This window comes from Oncorhynchus tshawytscha, unplaced genomic scaffold (assembly GCF_018296145.1).
Source record: "Oncorhynchus tshawytscha isolate Ot180627B unplaced genomic scaffold, Otsh_v2.0 Un_contig_9448_pilon_pilon, whole genome shotgun sequence".
Classification (NCBI taxonomy): Eukaryota; Metazoa; Chordata; class Actinopteri; order Salmoniformes; family Salmonidae; genus Oncorhynchus; species Oncorhynchus tshawytscha.
The window spans coordinates 97298-120121 of NW_024609236.1; the positions used below are offsets into that span (position 1 = coordinate 97298).

The window sequence follows — 22824 nt, forward strand, 5'->3', positions numbered from 1 at the left end:
AGAAGAGGAAGAACCTTTTGGAGTGAAAGAGGAAGAGGGAATAGAGGCTGTCACAGTGGAAGAGGAAGAGGTAGAAGCTTTCAGAATTAAAAAGGAGGAAGAGGAAGATGTCACATTGAAAGAAGAAGAGAATGTAGTGAAAGAAGAGGAAGAGCCTCTTTTACTCCAACATGTTATCTCAATATGTTATCTCAATAAAAGAGGAGAAAGATGTTTTGGGAGTGGAAGAGGAGACTGAATATCTGATTAACACCAGTGAGTACTGTCTTAAAAACAGGGGACACAAACTATGCCGTTGTTGAACTAATGTGTGTTTTTTAAAGGTAAAGGGGCATTCTACTGAAGTTCTACACTTGAATATTGTTGATGAATCGATACATGAGACCAAGTTGAAACACTGGACAGGGTGGATCAGGCGCCGACAGAGATGGCCGCCTCGCTTCGCGTTCCTAGGAAACTATGCAGTTTTTTGTTTTTTTACGTGTTATTTCTTACACTAGTACCCCAGGTCATCTTAGGTTTCTTTACATACAGCCGAGAAGAACTACTGAATATAAGATCAGCGTCAACTCACCATCAGTACGACCAAGAATATGTTTTTCGCGATGCGGATCCTGTGTTCTGCCTTACAACCAGTGTAACGGAGTGGATCACATGCAGCGACCAAAAAAAAAACGACTCAGAAAAAGAGGGAAACGAAGCGGTCTTCTGGTCAGACTCCGGAGACGGGCACATCGTGCACCACTCCCTAGCATTCTTCTTGCCAATGTCCAGTCTCTTGACAACAAGGTTGATGAAATCCGAGCATGGGTAGCATTCCAGAGGGACATCAGAGACTGTAACGTTCTCTGCTTCACGGAAACATGGCTAACTGGAGAGACGCAATCCGAAGCGTTGCAGCCAGCGGGTTTCTCCACGCATCGCGCCGACAGAAACAAACATCTTTCTGGTAAGAAGACGGGCGGGGGCGTATGCCTTATGGCCAACGTGACATGGTGTGATGAAAGAAACATACAGGAACTCAAATCCTTCTGTTCACCTGATTTAGAATTCCTCACAATCAAATGTAGACCGCATTATCTACCAAGAGAATTCTCTTCGATTATAATCACAGCCGTATATATCCCCCCAAGCAGACACATCGATGGCTCTGAACGAACTTTATCTAACTCTCTGCAAACTGGAAACGATTTATCCGGAGGCTGCATTCATTGTAGCTGGGGATTTTAACAAGGCTAATCTGAAAACAAGACTCCCTAAATTTTATCAGCATATCGATTGCGCAACCAGGGGTGGAAAGACCCTGGATCATTGTTACTCTAACTTCCGCGACGCATATAAGGCCCTGCCCCGCCCCCTTTCGGAAAAGCTGACCACGACTCCATTTTGTTGATCCCTGCCTACAGACAGAAACTAAAACAAGAAGCTCCCACGCTGAGGTCTGTCCAACGCTGGTCCGACCAAGCTGACTCCACACTCCAAGACTGCTTCCATCACGTGGACTGGGAGATGTTTCGTATTGCGTCAGACAACAACATTGACGAATACGCTGATACGGTGTGCGAGTTCATTAGAACGTGCGTTGAAGATGTCGTTCCCATAGCAACGATTAAAACATTCCCTAACCAGAAACCGTGGATTGATGGCAGCATTCGTGTGAAACTGAAGGCACGAACCACTGCTTTTAATCAGGGCAAGGTGTCTGGTAACATGACTGAATACAAACAGTGCAGCTATTCCCTCCGCAAGGCTATCAAACAAGCTAAGCGCCAGTACAGAGACAAAGTAGAATCTCAATTCAACGGCTCAGACACAAGAGGTATGTGGCAGGGTCTACAGTCAATCACGGACTACAGGAAGAAACCCAGCCCAGTCACGGACCAGGATGTCTTGCTCCCAGGCAGACTAAATAACTTTTTGCCCGCTTTGAGGACAATACAGTGCCACTGACACGGCCTGCAACGGAAACATGCAGTCTCTCCTTCACTGCAGCCGAAGTGAGTAAGACATTTAAACGTGTTAACCCTCGCAAGGCTGCAGGCCCAGACGGCATCCCCAGCCGCGCCCTCAGAGCATGCGCAGACCAGCTGGCCGGTGTGTTTACGGACATATTCAATCAATCCCTATACCAGTCTGCTGTTCCCACATGCTTCAAGAGGGCCACCATTGTTCCTGTTCCCAAGAAAGCTAAGGTAACTGAGCTAAACGACTACCGCCCCGTAGCACTCACATCCGTCATCATGAAGTGCTTTGAGAGACTAGTCAAGGACCATATCACCTCCACCCTACCTGACACCCTTGACCCACTCCAATTTGCTTACCGCCCAAATAGGTCCACAGACGATGCAATCTCAACCACACTGCACACTGCCCTAACCCATCTGGACAAGAGGAATACCTATGTGAGAATGCTGTTCATCGACTACAGCTCGGCATTCAACACCATAGTACCCTCCAAGCTCGTCATCAAGCTCGAGACCCTGGGTCTCGACCCCGCCCTGTGCAACTGGGTACTGGACTTCCTGACGGGCCGCCCCCAGGTGGTGAGGGTAGGCAACAACATCTCCTCCCCGCTGATCCTCAACACTGGGGCCCCACAAGGGTGCGTTCTGAGCCCTCTCCTGTACTCCCTGTTCACCCACGACTGCGTGGCCATGCACGCCTCCAACTCAATCATCAAGTTTGCGGACGACACAACAGTGGTAGGCTTGATTACCAACAACGACGAGACGGCCTACAGGGAGGAGGTGAGGGCCCTCGGAGTGTGGTGTCAGGAAAATAACCTCACACTCAACGTCTACAAAACTAAGGAGATGATTGTGGACTTCAGGAAACAGCAGAGGAACACCCCCTATCCACATCGATGGAACAGTAGTGGAGAGGGTAGCAAGTTTTAAGTTCCTCGGCATACACATCACAGACAAACTGAATTGGTCCACTCACACAGACAGCATCGTGAGGAAGGCGCAGCAGCGCCTCTTCAACCTCAGGAGGCTGAAGAAATTTGGCTTGTCACCAAAAGCACTCACAAACTTCTACAGATGCACAATCGAGAGCATCCTGGCGGGCTGTATCACCGCCTGGTATGGCAACTGCACCGCCCTCAACCGTAAGGCTCTCCAGAGGGTAGTGAGGTCTGCACAACGCATCACCGGGGGCAAACTACCTGCCCTCCAGGACACCTACACCACCCGATGCTACAGGAAGGCCATAAAGATCATCAAGGACATCAACCACCCGAGCCACTGCCTGTTCACCCCGCTGTCATCCAGAAGGCGAGGTCAGTACAGGTGCATCAAAGCTGGGACCGAGAGACTGAAAAACAGCTTCTATCTCAAGGCCATCAGACTGTTAAACAGCCACCACTAACATTGAGTGGCTACTGCCAACACACTGTCAATGACACTGACTCTACTCCAGCCACTTTAATCATGGGAATTCATGGGAAATGATGTAAATATATCACTAGCCACTTTAAACAATGCTACCTTATATAATGTTACTTACCCTACATTGTTCATCTCATATGCATACGTTGATACTGTACTCTATATCATCGACTGCATCCTTATGTAATACATGTATCACTAGCCACTTTAACTATGCCACTTGGTTTACATACTTATCTCATATGTATATACTGTACTCGATATCATCTACTGTATCTTGCCTATGCTGCTCTGTACCATCACTCATTCATATATCCTTATGTACATATTCTTTATCCCCTTACACTGTGTATAAGACAGTAGTTTTTTTGGAATTGTTAGTTAGATTACTTGCTTTTTATTACTGCATTGTCGGAACTAGAAGCACAAGCATTTCGCTACACTCGCATTAACATCTGCTAACCATGTGTATGTGACAAATAACATTTGATTTGATTTGATTTGATCAGGTATATGTATGATATATATATATATGAGTATTATCTTAAAAGAGGGGACACAAACTATGCAGTTGTTTAACTAGGATGTGTGTTTTTTAAAGGGGCATTCTACTGAAGTTCTACACTTGAATATTGTTGATGAATCGATACATGAGACCAAGTTGAAACACTGGACAGGGTGGATCAGGTATTTGATTTGATTTGATTTGATCAGGTAAAGGCAGTTTATTTGACAGAGTGGAGATATCTGGCACGGACTCTCCTTCGTCTGGCTCTTAGGGAACCTTCAGAAAAGAGCCCCGATACATTGTGTGCAGTTCATTTTATCCATGGGTATGACGTAGGTAGATTCTGGTAGATTCAGGCCTCTGGTAGGTTGCTGGTAGTCGATTGGCAGTTCCCTCCAGACTGGTGTCGCCGTCCCATTGGCAGTTGGAAGAGTTCTTTGTCTTTGGAGCCCATTCCCAGGGAAGGGAGTGAGTGTGTGTATGTGTGTGCGTTCCTGTCTTGGCAAGTCTGTGTGTCCTCGGAGTGAGTGTGTGTAATGTGTGTGCGTCCCTATCTTGGTGTCCTCGCAGTGAGTGTGTGTAATGTGTGTGCGTTCTTGCAGTCTGGGATGTTGTGGCCGAACTGACGGCTAGCACCTGTGGCTAGGATGTATCCTGTTTTGCCAGTGTTGTGGATGATTTAAGTGAGTGTGTGTGTGAGAGATATCCTGTATGAGGCCTAACATGTTTTACTGTGAAAATACGTTGCTATGTGTTGTCTCAGTTATAGCAATGCAATAGCAGTAAGCTGATCATTTGCATAGGAAATAGCACTTCATTACAATATGTTGTTCAGTACTGTGTTCATGTATAAAGGGGCATTCAACAGTTGTTTAACTAGGCTGTGTGTTTTTTAAAGGGGCATTCTACTGAAGTTCTACACTTGAATATGTTGTTCATTTATAAAGGGGCAATCTGCGATTGGTACATGCATTGTTTTACTTTTCAATGAATGATAGAGCCTACGCTTTGGTTCTTGGGGAATATAACTCTGAAATGCCCAATGAGCTTACTTCAACAGTCTCACCCCTTCTGGGGGTAGACCTACACTATGTACATTTACATTGAGTCATTTAGCAAATGCTGTTATCCAGAGACACTTACAGTACTGAGTCATTTAGCAGACTCTCTGATCCAGACACTACAGTACTGAGTCATTTAGCAGACTCTCTTATCCAGAGAGACTTACAGTACTGAGTCATTTAGCAGACTCTCTGATCCAGAAACACTTACAGTAGTGAGTCATTTAGCAGACTCTCTTATCCAGAGAGACTTACAGTACTGAGTCATTTAGCAGACTCTCTGATCCAGAAACACTTACAGTAGTGAGTCATTTAGCAGACTCTCTTATCCAGAGAGACTTACAGTACTGAGTCATTTAGCAGACTCTCTTATCCAGAGACACTTACAGTAGTGAGTCATTTAGCAGACTCTTACCCAGAGAGACTTACAGTAGTGAGTCATTTAGCAGACTCTCTTATCCAGAGACACTTACAGTAGTGAGTCATTTAGCAGACTCTCTTATCCAGAGACACTTACAGTAGTGAGTCATTTAGCAGACTCTCTTATCCAGAGACACTTATGTTACTGTCTGTCAACCCTGATACACTTACAGTGGGGCAAAAAAGTATTTAGTCACCCACCAATTGTGCAAGTTCTCGCACTTAAAAAGATGAGAGAGGCCTGTAATTTTCATCATAGGTACACTTCAACTATGCAGACAAAATTAGGAAAATCACATTTTTATGAATTTAATTGCAAATTAGGGTGGAAAATAAGTATTTGGTCACCTACAAACAAGCAAGATTTCTGGCTCTCACAGACCTGTAACTTCTTATTTAAGAGGCTCCTCTGTCCTCCACTCGTTACCTGTATTAATGGCACCTGTTTGAACTTGTTATCAGTATAAAAGACACCTGTCCACAACCTCAAACAGTCACACTCCAAACTCCACTATGGCCAAGACCAAAGAGCTGTCAAAGGACACCAGAAACAAAATTGTAGACCTGCACCAGGCTGGGAAGACTGAATCTGTAATAGGTAAGCAGCTTGGTTTGAAGAAATCAACTGTGAGAGCAATTATTAGGAAATACAAGACCACTGTTAATCTCGCTCGATCTGGGGCTCCACGCAAGATCTCACCCCGTGGGGTCAAAATGATCACAAGAACGGTGAGCAAAAATCCCAGAACCACACGGGGGGACCTAGTGAATGACCTGCAGAGAGCTGGGACCAAAGTAACAAAGCCTACCATCAGTAACACACTACGCCGCCAGGGACTCAAATCCTGCAGTGCCAGACCCCCCTGCTTAAGCCAGTACATGTCCAGGCCTGTCTGAAGTTTGCTAGAGAGCATTTGGATGATCCAGAAGAAGATTGGGAGTATGTCATATGGTCAGATGAAACCAAAATATGAATTTTTGGTAAAAACTCAACTCGTAGTGTTTGGACGACAAAGAATGCTGAGTTGCATCCAAAGAACACCATACCTACTGTGAAGCATGGGGGTGGAAACATCATGCTTTGGGGCTGTTTTTCTGCAAAGGGACTAGGACGACTGATCCGTGTAAAGGAAAGAATGAATGGGGCCATGTATCGTGAGATTTTGAGTGAAAACCTCCTTCCATCAGCAAGGGCATTGAAGATGAAACGGGGCTGGGTCTTTCAGCATGACAATGATCCCAAACACCCAAACGAAGGAGTGGCTTCGTAAGAAGCAGTTCAAGGTCCTGGAGTGGCCTAGCCAGTCTCCAGATCTCAACACCATAGAAAATCTTTGGAGGGAGTTGAAAGTCTGTGTTGCCCAGCAACAGCCCCAAAACATCACTGCTCTAGAGGAGATCTGCATGGAGGAATGGGTCAAAATACCAGCAACAGTGTGTGAAAACCTTGTGAAGACTTACAGAAAACGTTTGACCTCTGTCATTGCCAACAAAGGGTATATAACAAAGTATTGAGATAAACTTTTGTTATTGACCAAATACTTATTTTCCACCATAATTTGCAAATAAATTCATAAAAAATCCTACAATGTGATTTTCTGGATTTTCTTTCTCATTTTGTCCATCATAGTTGAAGTGTACTTATGATGAAAATTACAGGCCTCTCTCATCTTTTTAAGTGGGAGAACTTGCACAATTGGTGGCTGACTAAATACTTTTTTGCCCCACTGTACAAGAACACACACATACATGTAATAGTACCAGACATGCAGCCAAACATATACAGTTGGCATTGCTGTTATGGTTTTTGTTGTCCTTGATATATTTTGTTTTTAATATATATTTTATTTTTTTGCTGTTGTTTGCTGTTTTCTTCTGTCTTTTTCTTTTTTCTCTTTCTCTTGGTTGTTGGTGCATCGGGGGGTTCTTGGGGAATGGAATTAATTGTATTTTTTATTTTTATCTTGTGGGGGATTGTGGGAGGGGTCTCGAATGGTTGAGGGACAGCTATTGGGGCACTGTGGGGGATCTTGGAGGGTTCAGGTTCACGTTTTTTGGCCTGGTGGTAGATCTGTCAACGTGCCCTTGAGCAGGGCATTGACCCTGGATGCTTCTGTGTGTCGCTCTGAATGGGAGTCTGTTGGATGACTGGTGTGATGTAGTTGCTGATCGGCTTCACTGCAAGTATATTGTATGTTTCGGATATTCAATAATAATAAAAAATCAAACAAAAATAAAAAAATAAGGAAATCTGAAATGTCTTGAGTCAATAAGTATTCAACTCCTTTGTTATGGCAAGGAGCCTAAAGCCTAAATAAGTTTGGGAGTAATCATTTACTTAAAACAAGTCACATAATAAATTGCATGGACTCACTGTGTGCAATAATAGTGTTTAACATGATTTTTGAATGACTACCTCATCTCCGTACCCCACACATACAATTATCTGTAAGGTCCCTCAGTCAAGGAGTGAATTTACATCACAGATTCAACCAATACCTCACAGAGAAGGACACCTATTGGTAGAGAGGCAAACAAAAACTTAAAAAAACATCTGAGATTGAATATCCCTTTGAGGTGAAGTTATTAATGACACTTTGGATGGTGTATCAATACACCCAGTCACTACAAAAGATACAGGCGTCCTTCCTAACTCAGTGTATCAATACACCTAGTCACTACAAAAGATACAGGCGTCCTTCCTAAACTCAGTTGCTGGAGAGGAAGGAAACCGCTCAGGGATTTCACCATGAGGCCAATGGTGACTTTAAAACAGTTACAGAGTTTAATGGCTGTGAAGTTATTAATTACACTTTGGATGGTGTATCAATACACCCAGTCACTACAAAAGATACAGGCTTCCTTCCTAACTCAGTAGATAGTGTATCAATACACCCAGTCACTACAAAAGATACAGGCGTCCTTCCTAAACTCAGTTGCTGGAGAGGAAGGAAACCGCTCAGGGATTTCACCATGAGGCCAATGGTGACTTTAAAACAGTTACAGAGTTTAATGGCTGTGAAGTTATGAATTACACTTTGGATGGTGTATCAATACACCCAGTCACTACAAAAGGGATTTCACCATGAGGCCAATGGTGAGGCCAAAACTTTGTATCTGTTTTATAGCTGTGATAGGAGAACTGAGGATGGATCAACGACATTGTAGTTGCTCTACAATACTCACCTAATTGGCAGAGTGAAAAGAAGGAAGTCTGTACAGAAGACAAATATTTTAAAAATATTTATAAATATTCCAAAACACGCATCCTATTTGCAACAAGCCACTAAAGTAATACTGCAAAACATGTGGCAAAGCAATTCACTTTTTGTCCTGAATACAAAGTGTGATGTTCGAGGTAAATCTGAGTACCACTCTCCATATTTTCAATCATAGTGGTGGCTGCGTCATGTTATGGGTATGCTTGTAAGCGTTAAGGACTGGAGAGTTTTTCAGAATAAAAAAATGAACTGAATTGAGCTAAAAACAGGCAAAATCCTAAAGGAAAACCTGGTTCAGTCTGCTTTCCACCAGACACTGGGAGATTAATTCACCTTTCAGCAGGACAACAACCTAAAACACAAGGCCAAATCTACACTGGGGTTGCTCACTAAGAAGTTTTGACTTAAATCTACTTGAAAATCTATGGCAAGACCTGGAAATGGTTCATTAGCAATGATTAACAACCAATTTGACAGAGCTTGAAGAATGTAAAAAAAAAATGGACAACGAGCTCTTAGAGATTTTCCCAGAAAGACTCACAGCCATAATCGCTGCCAAATTGCTTAATTAAACTCCAGGCAGCAGATGGCGACGTGAATCTTTCAGGTGATGTGTCTTGCGTGACGTATAATCTAGTGGACAAGACGCTCAAGAACCACAACACAGCTACTGTTTAAAACACCTCCGTAGCTTGCTAGCCAACATGCAACCGAAACATTGAAGCTCTTTAGACCACTTTTGTGAATATTAATCTCGTTGTTTTAAAAACAGTTCTGTTGAGGTATCTACTGGTTAACTTTAACGTAATGTACTTGTTACATTTGCACACTTGTTCTGAGCCTAGCACTCGGCTAGTCGCTAATGCTAACTAGCTAGCTAACATCCACAACCATAAGCTCTTTAAGCTACTCGCCCCCAGCTAAAGAAGAGGCGATATGTTGGACGGAGAAAGAATCTCTCGGCCTGAACGTTGTCATAAAAGAAGAAGAGGAAGATATCTCATTGAAAGTAGAGGAAGAAGCTTTCAGAATTAAAAAGGAGGAAGAGGAGTCTATCAGCATCGCATTGAAAGAGGAAGATGTTGTAGTGAAAGAAGAGAAAGAACCATTTGGAGTGGAAGAGGAGGCTCTTATATTAAAAGAGGAGTATGATGTTACAGTGAACCTTTTGGAGTGGAAGAGAAAGAACCCATTGATGAGTGAAGGAACCCATTAGGAAGAAGAGGAGGGGATAGAGGCTGTCACAGTGGAAGAGGAGGAGGTAGAAGCTTCGATAATGAAAAAGGAGGAAGAGGCTATCACATTAAAAGAAGAGGATATTGTAATGAAATTAGAGAAAGAACCTTTTAGAGTGAAAGAGGAGGCTATCTCAGTAAAAGAGGAGGAAGACATTTTGGGAGTGAAAGAAGAGGAGGAAGGAGAGGAAGAGGAGACTGAAGATCGGATTAGCACCAGTGAGTATTGTCTTAAAAACAGGGACACAAACTTTGCACTTGTGAAGTAATATGTTGTTTTAAATAGGTGTTCTACTGAAGTGCTATACTTCAATAGGTTATTCAGTACTGTAGACATTGTTCAAGGGCAATCTGCCATTGGTACATGCATTTTTTGACTTTTTAATTAATAATATATAGGCCTAGCTATTGCTTATTGGAGAATATAACTGATAAATGCTCAATGAACTTACTTCAACTAACTCTTACAGCCTTGTTATAAAATTGCTTAAATATTTTTATTTTTACACACAATACCCAATGATGACAAAGCAAAAACTGTTTTATATTTATTTTTAGTAAATGTATTTTTAAAAAACAGGAAATATCACATTTACATAAGTATTCAGACCTTTTACTCCGTACTTTGTTGAAGCACCTTTTGGCAGCGATTACAGCCTCGAGTCTTCTTGGGTATGACGCTACAAGCTTGGCACACCTGTATTTGGGGAGTTTCTCCCATTCTTCTCTGCAGATCCTCTCAAGCTCTGTCAGGTTGGATGGGGGAGCGTTGCTGCACAGTTATTTTCAGGTCTTTTCAGAGATGTTCGATCGGGCTCAAGTCTGGGCTCTGGCTCGGCCACTCAAGGACATTCAGAGACTTGTCCTGAGGTACAGTAGCACAAAAGCTATACAAAATGGAAATCAAAATAAATAAACATTGTTCAATACGATCAATACTAACTTTGCATAATGTGGTAATATATAGTGTATATAATGTATATAATGTGGTAATATATAGTGTATATTTATACCCCAGACCAATGGTTTTAATGTGGTAATATATAGTGTATATAATGTATATAATGTTGTAATATATAGCGTATATAATGTATATAATGTGGTAATATATAGTGTATATAATGTATATAATGTGGTAATATATCGTGTATGTAATGTATATAATGTGGTAATATATAGTGTATATTTATACCCCAGACCAATGGTTTTAATGTGGTAATATATAGTGTATATTTATACCCCAGACCAATGGTTTCCAAATATTTGAAGTACATTTAGCTATTTGGTATTTTTTTATACCATAAATCATTGCCGTTCCAATTAAGCCTAGTATGCTCCTATTAATGGTACAGGTGCACAAAAAGCATTCTCTATACAGAATGTAAATGACAATAAATAAATCATTGTCGTTCCAATTAAGCCCAGGTTGCTCCTATTAAGCCCAGTATGCTCCTATTAAGCCCAGTATGATCCTATTAAGCCCAGTATGATCCTATTAAGCCCAGTATGATCCTATTAAGCCCAGTATGCTCCTATTAAGCCCAGGTTGCTCCTATTAAGCCCAGGTTGCTCCTATTAAGCCCAGGTTGCTCCTATTAAGCCCAGGTTGCTCCTATTAAGCCCAGGTTGCTCCTATTAAGCCCAGGTTGCTCCTATTAAGCCCAGGTTGCTCCTATTAAGCCCAGGTTGCTCCTATTAAGCCCAGGTTGCTCCTATTAAGCCCAGTATGCTCCTATTAAGCCCAGGTTGCTCCTAGTAAGCCCAGTATGTTCCTATTAAGCCCAGGTTGCTCCTAGTAAGCCCAGTATGTTCCTATTAAGCCCAGGTTGCTCCTATTAAGCCCAGGTTGCTCCTATTAAGCCCAGGTTGCTCCTATTAAGCCCAGGTTGCTCCTATTAAGCCCAGGTTGCTCCTATTAAGCCCAGTTTGCTCCTAGTAAGCCCAGTATGTTCCTATTAAGCCATGAAACACATGGAGATTGTGTGTTGATATAAACCTGAGCATGAATGTCTTTACTTCAGATTTAAGTACTCAAACTACAGTTATGCATATTATTCATAGTGATCTTTACCAAGATTAAATCATTAAGAACAACTAGAAACCTCTGTACTCTCTGCAGCACGTTAGAAGTAGACAGGTAGTTGTTGATGCAGAGAGAGAAGAAGAAGAAGATCAGGGTTGAAGGATATCAAGGATAGAAGATCTGGGCAAACAAATGAAGGACAAGAAGATGACTACTGTCCGACTACTCATGCAGTTCGGGCCGGGCGTTGTCATATTGTTGTCCTTCCTTCATCCAGGTGATTCTGTTTTTTTGGGGAGTTTCACCACCTGTACATTTCTAATACAAGAGCAGATTAGAAAGATTAGGGAGATTAGAAACGGTCTTTAGGCTTTAGAAAGACAAGTTGAACTAATTAACAACAATAGGAGTACAGCAAATGTTAACCAGCTTTCAGATAATTCATTAAAAGTTGTTTGTGTTATGGTCTTTGTGCATGGCAGCTGCATGATCAATATCCACCTTTATAATATGGGATGAAGCCTGAGCTGGAATGTAAAGCTAACTGAAGCTGGCTAGCTTTAGAAAACCCTGACTAAATCTCTCTAGTGTCGTAGTATACCCATCAGAACCCCAAAGATAAGCTTGTAATTGTAAAAAAACACTGTATAGTCAAAAAAAAAAAAAAAATCCATGTTTTTAGTATTAAACTAAATACTTTTTTTTGTCTTTGGCAGGAGCGAGACCAGACTCCCACTCGGACAGAGGAAAGAGTACTTCAGGGCAACCAGACCCAAAGATGGCCAAACCAGCGAGACCACACCACTGCTCCCATTGTGGAAAGAGTTTTATTAATTTAAGGAGTCTAAAAGTTCATCAAAGAGTACATACAGGAGAAAAGCCTTACCACTGCTCACAGTGCGGAAAGAGTTTTACTCAGTTAGGGAATCTGAAAATGCATGAGCGAATACACACAGGAGAGAAGCCTTTCCACTGCTCCCTGTGTGGAAAGAGTTTTACCCAGTTAGCTGCCCTGAAAATACATGAGAGGACGCACACAGGAGCGAAGCATTTTCACTGCACCCTGTGTGGAAAGAGTTTTACCCGGATAGGGTCCCTGAAAACGCATGAGCGAATACACACAGGAGAGAAGCCTTTCCACTGCTCCCTGTGTGGAAAGCATTTTACCCAGTTAGGGGCCCTGAAAACACATGAGAGAACACACACTGAGAGAAGAATTTTCACTGCTCCTTGTGTAGAAAGAGTTTTACCCAGTTAGGGGCCCTGAGAAAACACGAGAGGACGCATACAAGAGAGAATCATTTCCACTGCTCCCTGTGCGGAAAGACTTTTACCCAGTTAGGGTCCATGAAAACGCATGAGATGACACACACTGGAGAGAAGCCATATCGCTGCTCCCAGTGTCAAAATACCTTTTCCGTATTAAGGGACCTGAAATCACATGAAAGAACCCACTTAGTAGAGAGGCAGAGGCCGTTCCAATGCTCTCAGTGTGGAAAGAGATTCATCCAGTCATCACATCTGAAAGATCACATGACAACACACACAGGAGAAAAACCGTTCCAATGCTCTCAGTGTGGAAAGGGTTTTACCAGGTTAAGCACACTAAAAACACACAAGAGTACACACAGGAGATCAGCATTTCCAATGCTCCCAGTGTGAAAAGAAACGGTTAGAAAATGCATCCATTAACAACAATTGATGGATTTATTAGGGGGAAAAGATGCACCGAGTACGAGTACAACCCAGGGGTAACGCGTTAAAGTGAAAATCACTTGTTTCCAACGTGGTCCTCGATGGAATAAACTCAATACAGACAAGACACAAGATAAATATATCTTCCTCCCAGTGTGGAAAGGTATTTATACATAGTTAGGGAACCTGAAAGACCACGACGGAACACACACCGGGAAGATACCGTACCACTGCTCCCAGTGTGGAAAGAGATTTTTCACATCTCATAACACACAGTGCTCCCACACTGAGAATGTGTGTTCCTGGGTTGGATCGGTCATGAACATCTGGGAAAAGTCATGAATTTTTTGTTGTTGTGTTTTCAAAAAGTCAATGGTACTTACTTTAACTTCTGTTAGCCATTTATTTAGGCATAGTTTGTAAATATTTTATTGATCACATACAAATCACCATATCAACCAGGATCAGAATGCTTTAATGCTGTGTGACCGCATCACCTGCACGTACTCTGTGGAGTGGGCCTCAAGGGGAGAGAGACAGTAGCACTGTGGAGTGGGCCTCAAGTGCTGTTAGCATTTATTCATGCTAGTTAACTGTTTAGCTGTTAGCATTTATTCATGCTAGTTAACTGTTTAGCTGTTAGCATTTATTCATGCTAGTTAACTGTTTAGCTGTTAGCATTTATTCATGCTAGTTAACTGTTTAGCTGTTAGCATTTATTCATGCTAGTTGTTTAGCTGTTAGCATTTATTCATGCTAGTTAACTGTTTAGCTGTTAGCATTTATTCATGCTAGTTAACTGTTTAACTGTTAGCATTTATTCATGCTAGTTGTTTAGCTGTTAGCATTTAATCATGTTTTCGTCATGTCCCAAAAACTTTCCACCGTCACATGCAGGTTAAGGTCATGCAAAGTTTATTCACTTTTTTTGGACAATTCATTTAAACTGTTTTTTAAATTTATTTTAAATTTTTTTGCAAACAAGTGATTCACTTCGCCATTTGTATTAGTTAGGATTCTGGTGAATCAAAATAATCAATTGTGAATCACGAGGACAAAACCTGCCGTAATTATCTATTATCTAATTCTTCAATCTCCAATAAATGTTATTCATCTTATATATTTATTAATGTCTGTGTTTCTTCCTCCAATATGATAATGAGGTGGTGTCAAGCCAATGTCTGTCTGTGGTAACTAACACACCAATATGATAATGAGGTGGTGTCAAGCCAATGTCTGTCTGTCTGTGGTAACTAACACACCATTGGTTGATCAATGTCACAGCGCTTTGCTCAATAGTAGAATTTGCGGTTTGCCTTCAAAATAAAAGTCCCGCATTTGAAACGGAAGCAAACAGATTCACATAGTGCAATCACTCCATATTTGGACCAGATTATGTTTGGAATGTTGTATAAATACAACAAAAGACAATAATTTGTTAATTTACTCCCCCCCCCCCCAAAAAAAAAATGTAATCAGTTGACATCGCACTGTGGATGTATTAGACTTCATAGAACATTGTTCAGCCTTGGATCTGAGAGGTCCATGATAGAACATTGTTCAGCCTTGCCTATGGATCTGAGAGGCCCATGAAATGTTCACAACTGAGTTAATTTCCCACAGTCAAAGTCCTGCAATAAGAGATACGACGCTAATAGTTGTGTGAACTAGAGCTCGACCGATTATGATTTTTCAACGCCGATACCGATTATTGGAGGACCAAAAAAGCCGATGCCGATTAATTGGCCGATTACATTTTTGAAAAAAAGTGTTTTATTTGTAATAATGACAATTTCAGTCATGTAACAGAATGGACAGTACCTTGGGGGAATGAATGCAAACCAAACAACAGTCCAAACACCTATCAATGGAAATAGATTTTTCATCTCCTATTTATTTCTTTGTGTGGACCTGTAGAGTCACTCCTCCTCCACCATCCATCTCTACCTTTTCAGTCTCATTAAAAGGCAGAGGAGCTCCCTCCAATGCCCTGTGCCAGGTACAGGGAAAACACTTTGGCTCGGCAGTAGGTATTTTCCTGTCACTCCAGGAAAGCCGGTATGTGTGTGAGGGCTGTTTGGGCCTTGTTTCAGCGGCTGGTGGCAGAAACTGTACAGATGGCTGTTGGGGCCTTGTTTCAGCGGCTGGTGGCAGAACCTGTGCAGATGGCTGTTGGGGCCTTGTTTCAGCGGCTGGTGGCAGAACCTGTGCAGATGGCTGTTGGGGCCTTGTTTCAGCGGCTGGTGGCAGAGCATGTACAGATGGCTGTTGGGGCCTTGTTTCAGCGGCTGATGGCAGAACGTGTACAGATGGCTGTTGGGGCCTTGTTTCAGCGGCTGATGGCAGAGCATGTACAGACGGCTGGAGGGATGCTGCTCTGAGGATTTTTTTCTTTCCTCTGTTTGCTTCTTCTTCACTGCCTCCCTCTGCCTCCCTCTGCTTCAAGGCCTCCCTCTGCTTCAAGGCCTCCTCTACTTCCCACTGCCTCCCTCTGCTTCAAGGCCTCCCTCTGCCTCCCTCTGCTGCAAGGCCTCCCTCTACCTCCCACTGCCTCCCTTTGCCTCACACTGCCTCCCTCTGCTTCAAGGCCTCCCTCTGCCTCCCTCTGCTGCAAGGCCTCCCTCTACCTCCCACTGCCTCCCTTTGCCTCCCACTGCCTCCCTCTGCTTCAAGGCCTCCCTTTGCCTCCCTCTGCTTCAAGGCCTGGGGCCCCTCTGCCTCCCCTCTGCTGCAAGGCCTCCTCTGCCTCCCACTGCCTCCCTCTGCAAGGCCTCCCCCTTTTCTCCCACTCTCCTCCCACTGCCTCCCACTGCCTCCCTCTGCCTCCCTCTGCCTCCCAATGCCTCCCAATGCCTCCCTCTGCCTCCCACTGCCTCCCTCTGCCTCCATCTGCCTCCCACTGCCTCCATCAGCCTCCCTCTGCCTCCCACTGCTTCAAGGCCTCCCACTGCCTCCCTCTGCCTCTCTCTGCCTCTGCCCTCTGCCTCTCTCTGCTTCAAGGACTCCCACTGCCTCCCTCTGCTTCAAGGCCTCCCTCTGCCTCCCTCTGCTTCAAGGCCTCCCACTGCCTCCCTCTGCCTCCCTCTGCCTCTCTCTGCTTCAAGGCCTCCCTCTGCCTCCCACTGCCTCCATCTGCCTCCCACTGCCTCCCTCTGCCTCCATCTGCCTCCATCTGCCTCCCTCTGCCTCCCACTGCCTCCCACTGCTTCAAGGCCTCCCACTGCCTCCATCTGCCTCCCACTGCCTCCCACTGCCTCCCTCTGCCTCCCTCTGCCTCCCTCTGCCTCCTCTGCTTCAAGGCCTCCCACTGCCTCCCTCTGCCTCTCTCTGCTTCAAGGCCTCCCCTCTGCCTCCCTCTGCCTCCTCTGCCTCACTCTGCCTCCCTCTGCCTCACTCTGCCTCACTCTGCCTCCATCTGCCTCCCTCTGCCTCCCACTGCCTCCCTCTGCCTCCCACTGCTTCAAGGCCTCCCACTGCCTCCCTCTGCCTCTCTCTGCTTCAAGGCCTCCCACTGCCTCCCTCTGCTTCAAGGCCTCCCACTGCCTCCCTCTGACTCCCTCTGCTTCAAGGCCTCCCACTGCCTCCCTCTGCCTCCCTCTGCCTCTCTCTGCTTCAAGGCCTCCCTCTGCCCTCTCTGTTTCAAGGCCTCCCACTGCCTCCCTCTGCCTCTCTCTGCTTCAAGGCCTCCCACTGCCTCCCTCTGCCTCCCACTGCCTGCCTCTGCCTCCCTCTGCTTCAAGGCCTCCCTCTGCCTCCCTCTGCCTCTCTCTGCTTCAAGGCCTCCCTTTGCCTCCCCTCTGCCTCCCGCTGTCTCTCTCTGCTTCAAGGCCTCCCACTGCCTCCTCTGCCTCCCACTGCCTCCCTCTGCCTCCCTCTGCCTCCCACTGCTTCAAGGCCTCCAGCTCCCATTGATAGAAGGCAGCGGCAGTAAAATCCTCAAATGGTATTTTTGAATTAGTGATGCTGTGGCAGGGGGGGCGGGGGGGGGGGCGTGACTGAGACACTGATCGTTTCACTCTCTGCAGTAACATAATACCACAGCTGTGTGTCTCTAGGAGCTTCTCTGGGCTGGTGTTAAGAGCAGAGCAGATCCACCCACTTCAGGATCTCTTCCTCCCCGTGGTGCTTGACCAATAGGACATCACTGTCAGCTCTAATGGGCTCTGTCCATTGGCTGTGGTCCAAGATGAAGACGGGAACCTCATCTCTTGATGGGCACAGTGGAGAAGCTTGTCAAGGGCAGTGGTGTGCTCAGCAAATCTGAAATATTATTTTCATGACAAAGTCTTACCTATACACCAGGGAACTTCAACTAGATTCAGCTGCGGGACGTTTTTTTCTTCTGGAATGGATGGTTGTGTGGCCGGAACATAATTACAAATAATTTGTAGACTGCAAAATGACCCACCAAACCCAAACAGATATAATGTTTGACGAAAACATAATCTGTAGACTGCAAAATGTCCCAAGAAGCCCAAACAGATATAATGTTTGACTAAAACATAATAATTTAAAACCTTGCTTCCATTTGATATACGATCACGTGTCTCTCTATCAACCACTGGAATACTTGGGAACAGATGTCTTCCATTAAAATCACTAGGAGCTGATTTCCTGGAGTTTTTACAGGAATGAAAAAAATATTATTATTTTTTTGCTCTGAAAACTTGGAGGGTCAAATAAAACCAGGCCTGCTGGAACCTAAAGCAGGTGTGTGTGTGTGTAAGACAGAATGACTTAGTGCCTGCACACATAAATATGTGTGTGATATCATTTTAATTATCTGTATCAGTATGTGTGTGATATCATTTTAATTACCTGTATCAGTATGTGTGTGATATCATTTTAATTACCTGTATCAGTATGTGTGTGATATCATTTTAATTACCTGTATCAGGCAGGAACTCTTTGGATGGATTATCTTCAAATTAAATCAAATTTGATTGGTCAGAACACATATTAAGCAGCTGTTATTGTGGGTGTAGCGAAATGCTTGTGTTCCTCGATCCACCAGTGCAGTAGTATCTAACAATTCACAACAATACACTCACATTTTTAAGTAAAATAATGGATTTATATAAATATATAAATATTAGGACAAGCAATGTCAGAGTGTCATTGAGTAGAATACAGTATATACATATGAAATTAGTAAAACAGTGTGTAAACATTGTTAAAGTGGCCAGTGATTCCATGTCTATGTACACAGGGCAGCAGCCTCTAATGTGCAGGGATGAGTAACTGGGTGGTAGCCGGGTAGTGACAGTGACTAGGTTCAGGGCAGGGTATTGGGTGGAGGCCGGTGAGTGATGGCTATTTAACAGTCTGATGGCCTTGAGATAGAAGCTGTTTTTCTGTCTCTCAGCTTTGATGCACCTGTACTGACTTTGCTTTCTGGATGATAACGGGGTGAACAGGCCGTGGTTCAGGTGGTTGATGGTCTTTTTGGCCTTCCTGTGACATCGGGTGCTGTAGGTGTCCTGCAGGGCAGGCAGTGTGCCCCCGGTGACGCTTTGGGCAGACCGCACCGCCCTCTGGAGAGGGTTGCGGACGGTGCTGTTGCCGTACCAGGCGGTGATACCACGCAACGAAATGCTCTCAATGGTGCATCTGTAAAAGTTTGTGACGGTATTGGGGGCCAAGCCACGTTGTCTGTGTGGGTGGACCATTTCAGATTGTCAGAGATGTGTACGCTGAGGAACTTGAAGCTTTTCCGCCTTCTCCATTGTAGTCCCGTCGATGTGGATGGGGGCGTGCTCCCTCAGCTGTCTCCTGTCCCGTCGATGTGGATGGGGGCGTGCTCCCTCTGCTGTCTCCTGTCCTGTCGATGTGGATGGGGGCGTGCTCCCTCTGCTGTCTCCTGTCCTGTCGATGTGGATGGGGGCGTGCTCCCTCTGCTGTCTCCTGTCCCGTCGATGTGGATGGGGGCGTGCTCCCTCTGCTGTCTCCTGTCCCGTCGATGTGGATGGAGGCGTGCTCACTCTGCTGTCTCCTGTCCTGTCGATGTGGATGGAGGCGTGCTCCCTCAGCTGTCTCCTGTCCTGTCGATGTGGATGGGGCCGTGCTCCCTCTGCTGTCTCCTGTCCTGTCGATGTGGATGGGGGCGTGCTCCTCTGCTGTCTCCTGTCCTGTCGATGTGGATGGAGGCGTGCTCCCTCAGCTGTCTCCTGTCCTGTCGATGTGGATGGGGCCGTGCTCCCTCTGCTGTCTCCTGTCCTGTCGATGTGGATGGAGGCGTGCTCCCTCAGCTGTCTCCTGTCCTGTCGATGTGGATGGGGCCGTGCTCCCTCTGCTGTCTCCTGTCCTGTCGATGTGGATGGGGGCGTGCTCCCTCTGCTGTCTCCTGTCCTGTCGATGTGGATGGGGCCGTGCTCCCTCTGCTGTCTCCTGTCCTGTCGATGTGGATGGAGGCGTGCTCCCTCAGCTGTCTCCTGTCCTGTCGATGTGGATGGGGGCGTGCTCCCTCTGCTGTCTCCTGTCCTGTCGATGTGGATGGGGGCGTGCTCCCTCAGCTGTCTCCTGTCCTGTCGATGTGGATGGAGGCGTGCTCCCTCAGCTGTCTCCTGTCCTGTCGATGTGGATGGGGCCGTGCTCCCTCTGCTGTCTCCTGTCCTGTCGATGTGGATGGGGGCGTGCTCCCTCTGCTGTCTCCTGTCCTGTCGATGTGCATGGGGGCGTGCTCCCTCTGCTGTCTCCTGTCCTGTCGATGTGGATGGGGGCGTGCTCCTCTGCTGTCTCCTGTCCCGTCGATGTGGATGGGGGCGTGCTCCCTCTGCTGTCTCCTGTCCCGTCGATGTGGATGGGGGCGTGCTCCCTCTGCTGTCTCCTGTCCCGTCGATGTGGATGGGGGCGTGCTCCCTCTGCTGTCTCCTGTCCTGTCGATGTGGATGGGGGCGTGCTCCCTCTGCTGTCTCCTGTCCTGTCGATGTGGATGGGGCGTGCTCCTCTGCTGTCTCCTGTCCCGTCGATGTGGATGGGGGCGTGCTCCCTCTGCTGTCTCCTGTCCCGTCGATGTGGATGGAGGCGTGCTCCCTCTGCTGTCTCCTGTCCTGTCGATGTGGATGGGGGCGTGCTCCCTCTGCTGTCTCCTGTCCTGTCGATGTGGATGGGGGTGCTCCCTCAGCGGTCTCCTGTCCTGTCGATGTGGATGGGGGTGCTCCCTCTGCTGTCTCCTGTCCTGTCGATGTGGATGGAGGCGTGCTCCCTCAGCTGTCTCCTGTCCTGTCGATGTGGATGGGGCCGTGCTCCCTCTGCTGTCTCCTGTCCTGTCGATGTGGATGGGGCGTGCTCCCTCTGCTGTCTCCTGTCCTGTCGATGTGCATGGGGGCGTGCTCCCTCTGCTGTCTCCTGTCCTGTCGATGTGGATGGGGGCGTGCTCCCTCTGCTGTCTCCTGTCCCGTCGATGTGGATGGGGGCGTGCTCCCTCTGCTGTCTCCTGTCCCGTCGATGTGGATGGGGGCGTGCTCCCTCTGCTGTCTCCTGTCCCGTCGATGTGGGATGGGGGCGTGCTCCCTCTGCTGTCTCCTGTCCTGTCGATGTGGATGGGGGCGTGCTCCCTCTGCTGTCTCCTGTCCTGTCGATGTGGATGGGGGCGTGCTCCCTCTGCTGTCTCCTGTCCCGTCGATGTGGATGGGGGCGTGCTCCCTCTGCTGTCTCCTGTCCCGTCGATGTGGATGGAGGCGTGCTCCCTCTGCTGTCTCCTGTCCTGTCGATGTGGATGGGGGCGTGCTCCCTCTGCTGTCTCCTGTCCTGTCGATGTGGATGGGGGTGCTCCCTCAGCGGTCTCCTGTCCCGTCGATGTGGATGGGGGTGCTCCCTCTGCTGTCTCCTGTCCCGTCGATGTGGATGGGGGCGTGCTCCCTCAGCGGTCTCCTGTCCCGTCGATGTGGATGGGGGTGCTCCCTCAGCTGTCTCCTGTCCCGTCGATGTGGATGGGGGCGTGCTCCCTCAGCGGTCTCCTGTCCCGTCGATGTGGATGGGGGCGTGCTCCTCAGCGGTCTCCTGTCCTGTCGATGTGGATGGGGGCGTGCTCCCTCTGCGGTCTCCTGTCCTGTCGATGTGGATGGAGGCGTGCTCCCTCTGCGGTCTCCTGTCCCGTCGATGTGGATGGGGGCGTGCTCCCTCTGCTGTCTCCTGTCCTGTCGATGTGGATGGGGGCGTGCTCCCTCTGCGGTCTCCTGTCCTGTCGATGTGGATGGGGGCGTGCTCCCTCTGCGGTCTCCTGTCCCGTCGATGTGGATGGAGGCGTGCTCCCTCTGCGGTCTCCTGTCCCGTCGATGTGGATGGGGGCGTGCTCCCTCTGCGGTCTCCTGTCCCGTCGATGTGGATGGAGGCGTGCTCCTCTGCGGTCTCCTGTCCTGTCGATGTGGATGGGGGCGTGCTCCTCTGCGGTCTCCTGTCCTGTCGATGTGGATGGAGGCGTGCTCCCTCTGCGGTCTCCTGTCCTGTCGATGTGGATGGGGGCGTGCTCCCTCAGCGGTCTCCTGTCCTGTCGATGTGGATGGGGGCGTGCTCCCTCTGCGGTCTCCTGTCCTGTCGATGTGGATGGAGGCGTGCTCCCTCTGCGGTCTCCTGTCCTGTCGATGTGGATGGAGGCGTGCTCCCTCTGCGGTCTCCTGTCCTGTCGATGTGGATGGAGGCGTGCTCCCTCAGCGGTCTCCTGTCCTGTCGATGTGGATGGGGGCGTGCTCCCTCAGCGGTCTCCTGTCCTGTCGATGTGGATGGGGGCGTGCTCCTCAGCGGTCTCCTGTCCTGTCGATGTGGATGGGGGGCGTGCTCCTCTGCGGTCTCCTGTCCTGTCGATGTGGATGGAGGCGTGCTCCCTCTGCGGTCTCCTGTCCTGTCGATGTGGATGGGGGCGTGCTCCCTCTGCGGTCTCCTGTCCTGTCGATGTGGATGGAGGCGTGCTCCCTCTGCGGTCTCCTGTCCTGTCGATGTGGATGGGGGCGTGCTCCCTCTGCTGTCTCCTGTCCCGTCGATGTGGATGGGGGTGCTCCCTCAGCGGTCTCCTGTCCCGTCGATGTGGATGGGGGTGCTCCCTCAGCTGTCTCATGTCCTGTCGATGTGGATGGGGGCGTGCTCCCTCTGCTGTCTCCTGTCCTGTCGATGTGGATGGGGGCGTGCTCCCTCTGCTGTCTCCTATCCCGTCGATGTGGATGGGGGCGTGCTCCCTCTGCTGTCTCCTGTCCCGTCGATGTGGATGGGGGCGTGCTCCCTCTGCTGTCTCCTGTCCCGTCGATGTGGATGGAGGCGTGCTCACTCTGCTGTCTCCT

At 47.2% G+C, this 22824-nt stretch overlaps 1 protein-coding gene across 1 annotated transcript; it reads left to right on the forward strand.

The window, feature by feature from the left end:
* The first annotated feature begins 9819 nt into the window (after nucleotides 1-9819).
* LOC121844465 (zinc finger protein 558-like) lies at nucleotides 9820-13611 on the forward strand. The gene is made up of 2 exons (XM_042314586.1): nucleotides 9820-10053; nucleotides 12574-13611. The coding sequence occupies exons 1-2, from the start codon at nucleotides 9876-9878 to the stop codon at nucleotides 13113-13115; spliced, it is 720 nt and encodes a 239-aa protein (XP_042170520.1). The 5' UTR covers nucleotides 9820-9875; the 3' UTR covers nucleotides 13116-13611.
* Nucleotides 13612-22824: the final 9213 nt, after the last annotated feature.

Excerpts from the sequence above, each read along its gene's own strand:
- LOC121844465 (XM_042314586.1), top strand. The coding sequence starts at position 9,876 with ATGAAAAAGGAGGAAGAGGCTATCACATTAAAAGAAGAGGATATTGTA. Across the intron at positions 10,054-12,573 it reads TGAAGATCGGATTAGCACCA|GAGCGAGACCAGACTCCCAC; the intron begins GTGAGTATTGTC and ends TGTCTTTGGCAG.